This window comes from Drosophila kikkawai, chromosome X (genome assembly GCF_030179895.1).
Source record: "Drosophila kikkawai strain 14028-0561.14 chromosome X, DkikHiC1v2, whole genome shotgun sequence".
NCBI classification, from domain to species: domain Eukaryota; kingdom Metazoa; phylum Arthropoda; class Insecta; order Diptera; family Drosophilidae; genus Drosophila; species Drosophila kikkawai.
The window spans coordinates 10,529,776-10,541,500 of NC_091733.1; the positions used below are offsets into that span (position 1 = coordinate 10,529,776).

At 48.2% G+C, this 11,725-nt stretch overlaps 7 protein-coding genes across 11 annotated transcripts; 3 read left to right on the forward strand and 4 right to left on the reverse strand.

Moving 5' to 3' along the window:
• Positions 1–383: 383 nt before the first annotated feature.
• Positions 384–1,069, forward strand: LOC108083583 (protein kish-A-like). Its single transcript, XM_017179443.2, has 3 exons — positions 384–536; positions 595–704; positions 764–1,069. Exons 1-3 carry the CDS (start codon positions 534–536, stop codon positions 864–866), a joined length of 216 nt encoding a protein of 71 aa, XP_017034932.1. The 5' UTR covers positions 384–533; the 3' UTR covers positions 867–1,069.
• A 78-nt stretch (positions 1,070–1,147) lies between these two features.
• LOC108083581 (coiled-coil domain-containing protein 86) lies at positions 1,148–1,794 on the forward strand. Its single transcript, XM_017179441.2, has 2 exons — positions 1,148–1,376; positions 1,440–1,794. The coding sequence occupies exons 1-2, from the start codon at positions 1,246–1,248 to the stop codon at positions 1,729–1,731; spliced, it is 423 nt and encodes a 140-aa protein (XP_017034930.1). The 5' UTR covers positions 1,148–1,245; the 3' UTR covers positions 1,732–1,794.
• On the reverse strand, positions 1,709–2,703 carry Pstk (Phosphoseryl tRNA kinase). The gene has a single exon (XM_017179440.3). It carries the CDS (start codon positions 2,701–2,703, stop codon positions 1,849–1,851), a length of 855 nt encoding a protein of 284 aa, XP_017034929.1. The 3' UTR covers positions 1,709–1,848.
• A 163-nt stretch (positions 2,704–2,866) lies between these two features.
• Tim9b (Translocase of inner membrane 9b) lies at positions 2,867–3,436 on the reverse strand. The gene is made up of 3 exons (XM_017179442.3): positions 3,312–3,436; positions 3,158–3,253; positions 2,867–3,091 (listed from the first exon to the last, which is right to left on the reverse strand). Exons 1-3 carry the CDS (start codon positions 3,330–3,332, stop codon positions 2,867–2,869), a joined length of 342 nt encoding a protein of 113 aa, XP_017034931.1. The 5' UTR covers positions 3,333–3,436.
• A 1,168-nt stretch (positions 3,437–4,604) lies between these two features.
• Positions 4,605–7,177, reverse strand: LOC108083372 (uncharacterized). Of its 5 annotated transcripts, XM_017179118.2 has the most exons (7): positions 6,866–7,177; positions 6,704–6,807; positions 6,570–6,641; positions 5,876–6,515; positions 5,362–5,821; positions 5,064–5,271; positions 4,605–4,994 (listed from the first exon to the last, which is right to left on the reverse strand). In XM_017179118.2, the coding sequence occupies exons 1-7, from the start codon at positions 6,954–6,956 to the stop codon at positions 4,800–4,802; spliced, it is 1,770 nt and encodes a 589-aa protein (XP_017034607.1). In that variant the 5' UTR covers positions 6,957–7,177; the 3' UTR covers positions 4,605–4,799. The 5 variants fall into 5 exon arrangements, with proteins under 5 accessions (XP_017034607.1, XP_070144105.1, XP_017034606.1 ...); XM_070288004.1 differs by having other exon boundaries at positions 4,605–5,271; XM_017179117.2 differs by having other exon boundaries at positions 6,570–7,177.
• Positions 7,178–7,251: 74 nt separating this feature from the next.
• Positions 7,252–8,901, reverse strand: Naa20A (N-alpha-acetyltransferase 20 A). Its single transcript, XM_017179101.3, has 6 exons — positions 8,743–8,901; positions 8,564–8,679; positions 8,375–8,504; positions 8,174–8,310; positions 8,046–8,107; positions 7,252–7,518 (listed from the first exon to the last, which is right to left on the reverse strand). The coding sequence occupies exons 1-6, from the start codon at positions 8,793–8,795 to the stop codon at positions 7,471–7,473; spliced, it is 546 nt and encodes a 181-aa protein (XP_017034590.1). The 5' UTR covers positions 8,796–8,901; the 3' UTR covers positions 7,252–7,470.
• Positions 8,902–8,941: 40 nt separating this feature from the next.
• Positions 8,942–10,597, forward strand: MKP-4 (MAPK Phosphatase 4). The gene is made up of 5 exons (XM_017179211.3): positions 8,942–9,184; positions 9,249–9,380; positions 9,450–9,549; positions 9,609–10,276; positions 10,343–10,597. The coding sequence occupies exons 1-5, from the start codon at positions 9,043–9,045 to the stop codon at positions 10,444–10,446; spliced, it is 1,146 nt and encodes a 381-aa protein (XP_017034700.1). The 5' UTR covers positions 8,942–9,042; the 3' UTR covers positions 10,447–10,597.
• Positions 10,598–11,725: the final 1,128 nt, after the last annotated feature.

Genomic DNA, 11,725 nt, shown 5'->3' on the forward strand with positions numbered 1-11,725 from the left:
GCTGCTCCAAGGTGGTGCGCCGTCCCATTTTGGATTGTCGGATGCGTCCGGCGAGCGGTGTCGTCCGTATGGATATTAAATTGAAGTTTAATTTCGCCTAATGTTGAAATCTTTCGAAGCGGCGCTTCGGGCCAGTGTGCCCAGCAAAATATACTAAAAATGTCACCAGTAAATACTAAGCTGAACTTGAAAAGCTCGCTACAAATGGGCCAAGTTTTTAAATTATTTTTTTATTTTAATTTATTAATATTATGCTAGTCTACAGGCTAAGTACAGGTAAAACAAAGTGATAACAGTTGAATTTAAGGAATAGCAACGATCAAAAGTTAATATTTTAGGCATCAATGGCATATCCTGACTGAAATCCTTGAATCAAAATCCACGTTCCCAAATCGAACCCCTCGCTGGTTCCGTTCCTATTTCGAAACCAGCTCACAGGCTTAAACATATCCATCCCTAGTAGCTTTTATTCAACTTGTCAAGCTGGCGTCCTAAAATCACTGTTTAAATAAAATTTGCTTCGGGAAGGAATCATGGTATAAAATACGTTCAGTAGCAGAAACCTCACCCTAACGCTATCCTTTCTCGCCTCAGAGTGCTGTGTTCAACTTCCAGAGCCTGCTGGTGGTCATCCTGCTGATGATCTGCACATGTACCTACATCCGCTCCATTTTTCCCAACTTTATAGGTCGCCACAGGATCGGGTGAGTGCCAGTCTTTTATCCTTCTCAAGACCCTCTAATCTCTGTGGTTTCCTTCGCAGGTGGAAGGGGATATTTTGGAAGATGGCCAGGATTGGGGAGCGCTTATCGCCTATAGTGTCTGCCAGCTGCATCATCATGGCCTTTTACATTATCTTCGTATAAATTGTTTTCCTTCTAGTTGAGCTGTGCCGCCTCCGACTCCTTTGAACTGCATGAATTGTAAATATTATAAAAGGCTAGACAATTTTGATTGCAATTAGGGAAATTATAAAACATTATAAAGTTCAATTTAAGTAGATAGTACATGTTTTATCCATATTTTAAAAAATTAAAAAATGCGTATGAAAATTTCTTTTAACTCGAAATACCAGATGTAGTCTATTCCACTGACCTGGCCACTCAGCGCCAGCAGATTGCGATTGAAATGCAGCCCTGCACAACATATGTTTCGTGTTATCGATAGGCGGCCAGCCAGCACGTGCATTTGTTGTCTTTTTGAATTGTTTTGCATTTTGGGTTCAAGCAGCCTTTTTCCCACGAAATGAGTGAAGCCGCCGTCGAGACACAGTCCCCAAAGACGCAGAAGAAGGCCAAGAAGCCAGCAAAGCCGGAGGCCGCTATTCCACGTGGACAGCCCAAGTCAAATCGGCCCTGGAAGACGCCCAAACAGAAGTGAGAACTACCTTGAGGCTGCCGTGTCGAACAGCCAGCTCATCCTCCATTTGTCCCCCACAGATTTAGCAAGATCAAAAAGACGGTCAACCGGCTGTCGTTCGAGAAGAAGACTGCTCTGCGCGATGAGCTGCGCTACATCAAGGAGAAGTCAAAGGAGATCAAGGTGCAGCGCAAGGAGGCGGCCGTGCAGAAGCACCAGCGCCGCGTTGAGAATGCAGAGCGCCGTCTGGCCAACGAGCGACGGTCGGAGGTTGTACAGGTCATCAAGAATCCCGCCAAGCTCAAGCGCATGAAGAAAAAGCAGATGCGTATGATTGAGAAGCGCGATATCAGCCAGGTGAAGGTGGTTTGATCCGAGACCCTCTAGACTTAACTTGTATTTTTTTGAGCTAAATAAATCTAGTTTTAATACAGACACGGCGCTGCCTCCGGTCAAATAACAAATCAAACGAATTAAGCTTATCTTAGGCTAGTTTAACAAATGTACGTAGTACTTTAGGTCTGCCTGCCGGCCCGCACCCGCATCTATCCGGAACCGTGTCAGTATCCGCTTCCTTTCCTCGTTTAGTCTCGCGCTCGCCGTCCGCTTGTCCGCCGGCTGCGGCATTCCGTTCAGCAGTGTCTTGATTCGCCCTCGCAACAGCAGATCTAGGCCGTGGGCCAGGGATTGTTCCTGCTGCTGATCCTGCCCAGTTGCTGGTAACGACTGTTCCGAAACCAGCTTGGCATTCAGGGAATTGATGAAATTGAGTATCATAGAGCCCGCGACCTCGGGATCTGCGCTGGCCACTGTCAGGCTGTTAGATTCCCAGGCCTCCGATCCCGGCGCCTCCATTCTTTCGTGCATTTCTCGGATTACAGCATCGGGCACGCGGTCGTTGCCTCTTCGCCTTGCATTGGCTTGCAGGCAGGAGTCCAGGGAACTGTCGACGTGAATCTGGCCAAAGACGCAGCCTGCATCGCGGCACAGCTGGTGCAGCTTGTAGCGCATGCTGCGGTAGTAGAAGTTGTCGTCGCACAGGATTAGATAGTCGCCATCGGACCCGTTACTGTTGCCGGCAGTCGTGCGCCGGACTTGGCCAGGCCAAGCGGCACCTTCCCGAATGGCGGAGACGATTTGTCTAAGGAGTGAAAAGATCAGCGCACGCTGCTCCTTGTACGGCAGCTCGGAGGAAGTGGGTCGGGCGTTAAGAAAGTCGTCGTAGCAGAGATGAACAAGGTGGCGAGACCGCAGGGCAGCCTGCTGGCCGAGCAGCCAGCCGCAGAGGGTTGACTTGCCGGCTCCCGGAAGGCCAATGAGCGCAAGGAGGCAGATGTGCGCCATCCTGTGTACTTTGGACAATTTATATGCGTTGGCTGTACCGGAAAGTGGCTTGGGGTTCAGGAAACGGATGTGGATGTGTGGGTCTGGACAGTGGAGACGGTGTTTAGCTGTCAAGGATCGAGAACAGCAGCTGCGGCGTGGCAAACCACTCCGGCGACTGCTGCTAAAGGGACAGGTTGCCTGCGGCAGTCGGCGGAACAGGTGTCAGCACCGCTGTGGCGGCCAATTCTTTCAGCCTCTGATCCTCCTGCTGCGCGGCAATCTTGGCTCTTTCCTCCTCCTCCTTCATGCGTTTCGCGTTTAAACTTGTCTGCACCTCTACGTAGAAGTTCATCATGTTCTGGTTGAAGCGAGCGAATTTCGTGACGCACCTATCCACGCAGACGTCCTAGCCGTGGATCAGAGTAAAAGTACATAGTTAGGCCGAGGGTCAGGCTTGACCGAGGCCACTTACCTCATGGCTGGCCAGGTTCCGCTCGTTGAGATTATCGACGCACCGGCCGAAGCACATTTCCGTCACTTTGTTGTACAATGTGAGAAAATCCTTGAACTGGATGGGAATAGCGGGTGAGTATGGCACTGCGGGTGTTGCATGCGTCGGGACTTACGTTTCGCAAATTAGGATCCATCTGGCGGCGCTCGGTTTCTTACGAAATTCCTGCAAAAACAGATGGTCTGCCAGAGCTGGGTGGCCTTCGATAACTGTTTTGGGGAGCTCGGTTAGAGCTGGGCAGCTTTCGATAACTTTTCGGGGGCGGCCGGCAAGCAGAGACACAATATGGTCACACCGGCACGTTTTTCGTGGCCCGAAGTTTTTATAACAGTTTATACCAGTTTTCAGTTGCTGCTGCTTCGTGTTCTCCTGTTACCCCAATTTGGTAAATGGGGCATGCAAGTTTTCGGAAAATTGGATGGGTTGCTGTTGAGAAATATTTATGGTTTATTTTTTTAGCAAACAACAAAAAAAACACCACCATTTGTATGCATTACATTATAAAAATACACAAGCAGAAATAAAAATAATTACAAAAAAATAAACACCGCTGACTATTTGATTTATTGGGGATTTTCAGAAAAGGTTGGGTGTTCTAGAGCAACACGTTTTTTACAACAACAATTTCCAAAACAAAAATATTTTAAAATAATTGTATTTTTTTTATGTATTTTTCTTTATATCAAATTTGCATTAGTATTTTTATTTTTTATTTTTTAGATTTATCTGAATTTTTTAGATTTTTATTTTCATTTTTTTATTATTTATACAATTTTATTTAACTGCCAAATTTGAATTTGAATTTAACGACGATCAGTTTCAGTGTGCCCAGGTGCAGTTTATTTAAAATGACCGCAAAATTTGAAGTAAAAAGGTTTGAGTCTCCGCTTACTTACGCTTGCTCATACGTGGTTCGAAACTTGGAGTTTTTATAACAGTTTATACCAGTTTTCAGTTGCTTGCTGCTGGTTTCTGTTCGCCTGTTACCCCAATTTGGGAAACGGGCAATTTGCATGGAAATGTTCGGAAATTTGGATGGGCTGCTGTAGGGATGATATTGTAAAAAAGGTTGTTGTTGCAATCAAGAGGTTGTTGTCGGCGGGAAAAAGGTATAAATGCATAACATAAAATATAACAGTTTATACCAGTTTCGCCACAAATTGTTGGCCAATCAACAGACATGCATCAGTGATGCTCATCTAGCTGTATTGCAATATTGGGAGGCAAGAAAATATCGCTAACTCCCAGTGATGCGCATCTAGCTATTTTACATTATTGGGACAAAATGGCATCGTACTTTCTACCAGTGATGCGCATGTAGCTATTTTGGCGGTTAAATTAATGTTTAATTAATAAAAAAAAACACATACACGTAAATATTAAAAGTTTATTTTGGTCTGCCGCGCTTACATTTTTGTGTTTTTGGGAACAATTATAATAAATATGTAGTATATATTTGTATAACTAGTGTATATATCCGTGTAATCCGTAGCTGGTGCAGGAATTAATTAAATTAAATTAATTAATAAATTAAAATATGTTGAAAAACGGCACTTCGGGTTTAGGATCATATTCTTGATTACTGATGAATTGAATAATTGGCCTAGGAGCCCACAGCTCCTTCGGGATTCGTGCCATCGGCTGTTGCTGGACGCGACTCGCAGCTATCTTCGCCGCTGCTCGTCGTGGAAGCACCTTCCTCCGGCGAGGTCTTGGCCGCATCGTCCGCCTCCTGTTGCGCATCCGCCAGTCCGGCCTCCGCTTTTCCATTGTCCTCTGCGTCGCCGCCCTTCTTGTTCTGCAGGGGAAATATCCAGATGTACACGAACAGCACAAATTGGTGTTCAACATGAGTGCGGTGGCTTACCTTCTTGCGCTTCTTGGGCTTCTCGGTCTTGACGGCATGCAGTTCGGCCTCCTCCTGCATGGCGGACTTGTAGTTGGCCGGAAAGAACTGGCTGGCCTCCTTGTGGCCAACCACCGAGTTTGTGCTGACATAGCTGGGACCGTAGGCCATTAGGGTGGGTATGGTCGGACTCCTTACCTTGTTCACCTTCAGCACTATTTTGTCGGTGCTGTATTTTATTGAATTTGTGATTAATATTAAATAATAAGGTTCGTGGGAGAACTTCTGATCCTTGAGAGGAGCCATTAGGTATACTTACGGGACATAGGGCTTGGCATTGTACTTTTCCACCGAGTTCGCTATGAAGACGGCCGTTTGGGGATTGTCGCTGGTGAAGAAGCCGTAGAGCGGGATGTCCTCGCGACAGGTCTCGAGGAGCACACCGAGATCCTTCTTCTTGTAGGCGTCGAAGGTCATCACAATGTGCGGGGGTTCCGGAACGGGATCGGGTGGCAGAAATGTGGATGTCTGGGCGCGGAAGTACGTGTAAATGAGAGCTGCATGGGTGCGCTGGTCGCTGGGCACCCAAATGGGTGGTATCCGGATGGTTTTGGTCCTGCGCTGCTTCTCCTCTGGCTGTGCCACTGGAAGGGGTTCGGCCGGGGACGGATCAGCCTCAGCCGCCTCTACGTCCTCGTCGTTGGCAATCTCATCCACCTGCTTGCCGCCCTGCTCCTCCTCTACCTCTTCCGCCTCTGCCTCTACATCGACATTTATTTCTATTGGAAAAATCATAACATTTATACGAATTTTCCTAACGGAAGGACCCTCACCTGGCTCCAAAATATCCACGGTTACCTCCAGCGGCACAATCATTGGCGGAACTATGATCTCCTCCTCATTGAACTCGTCCGGCGGCTTGATTGTCTCCTTGGTCAGCTCATGAGCATACTGGCGCAGCACTGTCGGGGGACTCCCGAGCACCTCCTCAACCTTCCAGAAGCACATGAGCAGCTCCTTGTCGTACAGCTGCTCGATCACATCGGGGGCCAGCGGGTTCTCGGCCGCAAAGTTAACCGTTGCAAAGTCAGCGGGCGAAATGGAGAAGACCTTGCGGTCCTTGCACTGAATCTTGAGGGGATCGGCCGGCTCGGAGAGCTTTTTGAACATGTCGCGGTTGACCTGCGGCCCAAAGACGGTGATCCCGATGTCGGGCAGGTTGCTCATGATGCAGTCTGTGACGCTGCGCAGGTATTCGACGCGCTTGCGCCGGCTCTCCGCCAGCTCGATCTCCTCGGCCACTCGCAGCGCCCGGTTGCGCACCTCCAGCTGCTGCAGCTCGATCGGCTGCAGCTCGGTGATTTCGTAGCTCACATGTGACTCCTTGGCCATTGTCGACTGCAGCATTCTGGTGATCATGGCAACCAGCTTGGGCACGTCCGTGCCGAACATGATGTTGATGGCCTTGCCATTCTGCGGAATTCTCTAGAAGATTAGTGAAAGATCCATAGCCATGTTACTACTCACCGTGACGAACATCCAGGTGGGCTCGCTCTTCTTGTTGAACCGCTCCAGATAGGAGATGGAGCCCGCCTTGCACTGTATGTATGAATGTGGGTGAGTGTGATTCGACTTTCCCAACTCTATCCCCAAGCTCTTACGATGGCCAGCTGCAGGTTGTCGCCGCCCAGCTCCAGCTTGATCTTCCGCAGGCTGCCCACCATGCCCAGGCAGGGGCCGCACCACTCCGAGTATATATCGAGCACTGACGGTTGCCACAGGGTTAGTAATCTTTGCCCCAGTCCCATCTCCTTTGAACGTACCCAGCAGGCCGGAACGCTGCAGGAACTTCTCGAACTCCTCGTCCGAGGCCAGGTCCGCCTGAAGCTGCTGCACTCCACCCTTCTTCGCCATTTTCCGCGGACTGACTCAACCCATCCGGCAGTTGCTAAATTTAGCAGCATTCGGGAACTATTGATAAAACGCTGGTTGTCAAGTTTACGAGGACTCAGTCATATCCTTTGTTATCCTTGGTAATAAATCAAGAGAGGAAGCCAACTGGGGGAGAATATCTGTCAGGTAGTTTTCTTTGTGGTATAATTTTTCTCTCGAGTTATAGTTATGACTGAGCTATAGATTTTTTTAATTTTTATTTTTCCCCAAAAATGATCAAAAAATATGTCTATAAATTAAATTTACAAAAAAACGCTAAAGTTTAGTATGGAGATTTATTAACCTTTTAAAAACGAACCGCTTTTCAAATTGAATTTAATGATTTTTTGGCTGAGTTTATAGATTTTTGCTAGTGCCATATATTTATTTATTTGTCATTCTCTAAAAGCAAATGTTGGACAATTGCTGGGGGCTATGGGTTATATTGTGTTATGCTGGGCCTGGCGGTAGCAGCAGGCCGATGGATAAGCCCCAGTTAGTTGTGGTCGTGTCTCATTTGGCGGCGCAGCTCGCGCATTGTGACCTGCAAGAAACATTCGACACCGTTAGAGGAGCGTATACACGCGGCAGCTGGACAGGATGTGCGAGTTGCGATGGCGATGCCAATGGCGATGGCGTTAGATACTTTCTGTCATTTACATTGATGAAGTCAACTGTTGCGCACGTTATTTACCTTTCCGAAGTGCCGGAACACACTACACACACTACACACACACGCACACACAGGTGTCTAATACGGTCATTATTTACGCATCGACTTGGGAAATCTTGATGTTGATTATTAAAGAAGAAGGTCGAGGTCATATTAATACAGCTTTACTCAGGGCATGTGCAGGGATCGGGGCAAGCAGGACCGCTGTTTCGTTTCGGATGGGAAGGTCGTGGGACTGCGGATTATTTACAGGTCATATACGTAGTAACTAAATAGTGATTGGGGCTCGCGCGCCCGTTTAGGGTTGGGGGCCGGGATCAGTTAGACATAAATGCGGTTGCGGGCGCTACTACTGGGTTGATATCGTATCAATTCATATCTATATCTTCCAGTCGTACAGGCTGCGTGTACGGTATGACCGACTTCTTGTTCACGTCCCTGGACATGGCCTTTCTCATATCTGCAAAGAGGAGCACGGCATTAGGAGGTGGCATTCAGCATTAGCAGTGGAATGTAGTCCACTTACCGTACGCATCCTCGTCCTGGTCGCCCGAATAGTACTCGAGTATGGTGCGGTAGATGATGTAGCCCAGGTTTTTGTACATATTGATCGCCACCTGGTTGCTCTTTCGTACAAACAGATCCACGAAGTATGCCCGCTTCCTGCGAAGAAATACCAAACGAGGAATGAATAGGTGCCGGCGGTGGTGAATCGTTCGGTGCCTACTTCTCCGAAATGTCCTCAAGGAAGCTCATAAGCAGCGCGGCCAGGCCCAGTCTGCGGTAGTCGGGGGACACCGTCAGCGCCGTCACATGCCCATGCCAGTTGTCCATGTGGCCCTCCACTTTGCCCATAACTAGAGCGGTTAGAAAGGTTAGTTTAATGGCAGCATCAGTGCTGGCGCAGGGGACTTACTGTAGCCCATGATCTGGCCGCTGGGTGACTCCGCCAGCTGGAAGTACTCCGGCCACTTGGCCAGGTACTGGGTGTAGAAGGACAGGCCGTAGGTCTCCGTAAGTGGGTCGAAGTTCCTGGTGGACGAAAGGTGGTATTGTGAGCACTGCTGCGGATGTGACAGCGGGTTCAATACTCACACATTGTTGAACTTGAAGAGGTCGTCGCAGGTGAAGGGTCGCAGCGTGGTCATGGTGTCTGTTTGTTCACGTTTTTCCTAATTTTCTATTCCTATTTTGGTCACCGGCTCTGTACGCAATAGATATGCGCCACCCTCGATAGGCAGCAGCTATCGATGGGCTGCAGCTATCGATGGCGTCGCACGGAAAGGGGAGCTGGCACTGGAGCTGGAAGCAGAAGGTCACACTGGCACGCCCCAAGTCCTTCACGACCGACCACACGATTGTGGTATCTGTTGCCTTGGGATCTCGGGGCGGATCATGGCGCAGTACCAGCCACAGGCAAGGTCCTCCGCCTCCTGCACGACGGGTGGCAAGCCGCACGATTCGGGGGCTCTGACGCGCGAGGACTTTGACGGCGGGCCCGTTAGCATCGACGAGATCGAGACGGGCCTGTTTCTGGGTGAGCATTCAGCCTCCATAAGTTGGGGGGTATTTCCCATCTAACAGTCACTCCGCTGGCGCAGGCAACCTGACGGCGGCCACCCACATGGAGACGCTGCGCTCCTTCAAGATCACACACATCCTCACCCTTGACTCGGTGCCCCTGCCGCAGCACATACTGGAGGCGAGCTTCCTCACCACCAAGTACATTCAGAGTGAGTAAACACTCGGTCGGAGATTCTTCTGTTGTGGTTGTCCAGAACCAGTGTCCCCCGACCTTTCAGTTGCCGACATGCCGCGCGAGGACATCCTGCAGCATTTGGAGGGCTGCGTGGATTTCATCAGCTCCGCCCTAACCCAGAAGGGTAATGTGCTGGTGCACTGGTAAGCACATGTCTTCCCAATCGATCTACAGCCGCAGATTTTGACTGCTCTCTCGACAGCTACTTTGGGGTGAGCCGCAGCTCCTCCACGGTCATCGCCTACATGATGAAGCACCACAATCTGGACTTCCTGCCCGCCTACGAGCTGGTCAAGGCCAAGCGCCGCTTTGTCCAGCCCAACGCGGGCTTCGTCAGCCAACTGAAACTCTTCCGCCGCATGGGCTGCAAAATTGATCCCAGCTATCAGCGCTACAAGATCCACCGCCTGCGCCTCGCCGGCGAGCAGATGCGCAAGGCAAAGATACTGCCACAGAGCTTCCACAGCGTTGTGCGTCCGGATCCGGACATAACGCGCGAGAACCCAGAGCCGATTGTGTTTCGCTGTCGTCGCTGCCGTCGTGTTCTGGCCTCCAAGTCACACGTGCTGGAGCACAAGCCGCGCGACAGGCCGCCGCAGGAGTCGTCCCCACCTGCTCCAAAAGAGGAAATGCCCAATGCCCAGGCCCAGTCGGAGAACCAGAGCGGGCCCCGCATGCTGGAGCAGCTGGCCGAGCGCATCCGGCAGTCATCGCTCGGTTCGCCCGGACATGAGGGCGCGCCCAACCATTGCCGGAGCATCTTGTTTGTGGAGCCCATTGCCTGGATGCACCGCATCATGCTGAACACCCAGGGTCGCCTGTACTGTCCCAAGTGCGAGCAGAAGCTGGGCAACTTCAGCTGGATCAACGGTGGGTGGATCTGGGAGAGGCATTTGCTTCTGTTTATCAGCTTTATATCCCTTTTGTTTGTTTCAGCCTGCAAGTGTCCATGCGGGGAGACAATGACCCCGGCATTTTATCTAATACCTTCCAAGGTGGAGCTTTCCAAGGCCGTGCAGAATGTGCAGACCACAGTTTAGGGGGCGACAGAGTCGTGAAATAGAACGAGATGGCACCATCAGAGTACTGGGCTATTTGCTCCCTCAGAGATCACTGATAGCTGATCAATATATACATATTTTCCTTCCATAAAAAAAAGCAAGCTTCTTCCAAGCCCGAAACTCAACTCCACATATCCCAGAGACTCCTCTTCGTACTCAAATCCAAATAATGCAAAACTAGGCCAGATGGTGTTAAGAATCAGCTTCGATCGAGACGAAAGTGGAGCTGGAGCACAAGTACTTAACCATCAGTTAGAGCAATTACGCAGGTTGACAGACTTTTGGGACCAAGAACCGGAATATCCTCCTCCCATAATTTATGATAACTCAGATCTGGTCCCAGAAAATGTCCAGGTTTTTTAAATATTTAGACTTAAATGTGCTGAAAATATGATTTTTTGGTTACTTTTGATGTCCTATTACTTCAAAACGGCATCTTAAAAAACTGTTTTTGCCCTTAAAAATTGAGTTTTAAAATTAGAAACAAATTACGCCACCTTAAAGGACTGTTCCTGGCCTTAAAAACAGTTTTTACAATTTGGGAAAACTATTATTGGTCTGCGAGATATTGTCTCTTGAATTTTATATAAGTTATTTTTCCATATATTTCTGAGTGTCGAATTTGACAATAAATATGGAAAAATATAATACATAAAAAAACATATGGAAAAATAACGATTAAAATTCAAAACATGACACCTTTAAGATTCATAAATATTTTTTCAAATTTTAAAAACTGATTTTGAAGTGCAAGAACAGTATTTTTTGAAATAATAATAATAAAATAAACATATATAAATCGTAATGAATTTACAGCATCTCAAAAGTACCCTAAAATCGTATTTGCTAAAATTTTAAGATGGAGTATGTCAAAAACCTATCGTATAGAAAATTTTCTAAGGTCGGATTAAGGTTCAGCCGGTGAAAAAACCCTTGGAAAAGTACATTCCAGTTCTTGGTTCTACGATTTTTTTTTTGAAATTTTGTCGGCCTGCGCTATTGCCATCGGTGGATGCTGAACCCCAAAACTCCAATTGTTATAGTTAGCCAATGAATTCGCCGATATATAATATAGTTAATTATACACGTTTGTGCTGTTCCGTACGATGCATTTGCATAGCTTTTTGCATGTCACCAAGTCTACACACAAACTATGTATGCATTTTACACATGTATTTGACTTTTTGGAAAGTATTTTACGCTGAGCCGAGGGGCAAAACCAAAACATATTTTCAGTGACAATATCTAAAATTATGCT

Excerpts from the sequence above, each read along its gene's own strand:
- Tim9b (XM_017179442.3), bottom strand. The coding sequence starts at position 3,332 with ATGGATCCTAATTTGCGAAAC. Across the intron at positions 3,254-3,311 it reads TGGATCCTAATTTGCGAAAC|TTCAAGGATTTTCTCACATT; the intron begins GTAAGTCCCGAC and ends ATTCCCATCCAG. Across the intron at positions 3,092-3,157 it reads GGAACCTGGCCAGCCATGAG|GACGTCTGCGTGGATAGGTG; the intron begins GTAAGTGGCCTC and ends ATCCACGGCTAG.
- LOC108083372 (XM_041774949.2), bottom strand. The coding sequence starts at position 6,956 with ATGGCGAAGAAGGGTGGAGTGCAGCAGCTTCAGGCGGACCTGGCCTCG. Across the intron at positions 6,516-6,569 it reads CCACCTGGATGTTCGTCACG|AATGGCAAGGCCATCAACAT; the intron begins GTGAGTAGTAAC and ends AGAATTCCGCAG. Across the intron at positions 5,272-5,361 it reads AATGCCAAGCCCTATGTCCC|CACCGACAAAATAGTGCTGA; the intron begins GTAAGTATACCT and ends AATAAAATACAG.
- MKP-4 (XM_017179211.3), top strand. The coding sequence starts at position 9,043 with ATGGCGCAGTACCAGCCACAGGCAAGGTCCTCCGCCTCCTGCACGACG. Across the intron at positions 9,185-9,248 it reads CGAGACGGGCCTGTTTCTGG|GCAACCTGACGGCGGCCACC; the intron begins GTGAGCATTCAG and ends CCGCTGGCGCAG. Across the intron at positions 9,550-9,608 it reads GGTAATGTGCTGGTGCACTG|CTACTTTGGGGTGAGCCGCA; the intron begins GTAAGCACATGT and ends CTCTCTCGACAG.
- LOC108083581 (XM_017179441.2), top strand. The coding sequence starts at position 1,246 with ATGAGTGAAGCCGCCGTCGAGACACAGTCCCCAAAGACGCAGAAGAAG. Across the intron at positions 1,377-1,439 it reads TGGAAGACGCCCAAACAGAA|ATTTAGCAAGATCAAAAAGA; the intron begins GTGAGAACTACC and ends TGTCCCCCACAG.
- LOC108083583 (XM_017179443.2), top strand. Across the intron at positions 705-763 it reads ATAGGTCGCCACAGGATCGG|GTGGAAGGGGATATTTTGGA; the intron begins GTGAGTGCCAGT and ends TTTCCTTCGCAG.
- Pstk (XM_017179440.3), bottom strand. The coding sequence starts at position 2,703 with ATGGCGCACATCTGCCTCCTTGCGCTCATTGGCCTTCCGGGAGCCGGC.
- Naa20A (XM_017179101.3), bottom strand. The coding sequence starts at position 8,795 with ATGACCACGCTGCGACCCTTCACCTGCGACGACCTCTTCAAGTTCAAC. Across the intron at positions 8,505-8,563 it reads CGGCCAGATCATGGGCTACA|TTATGGGCAAAGTGGAGGGC; the intron begins GTAAGTCCCCTG and ends TAACCGCTCTAG. Across the intron at positions 8,311-8,374 it reads CTTGAGGACATTTCGGAGAA|GAAGCGGGCATACTTCGTGG; the intron begins GTAGGCACCGAA and ends ATTTCTTCGCAG.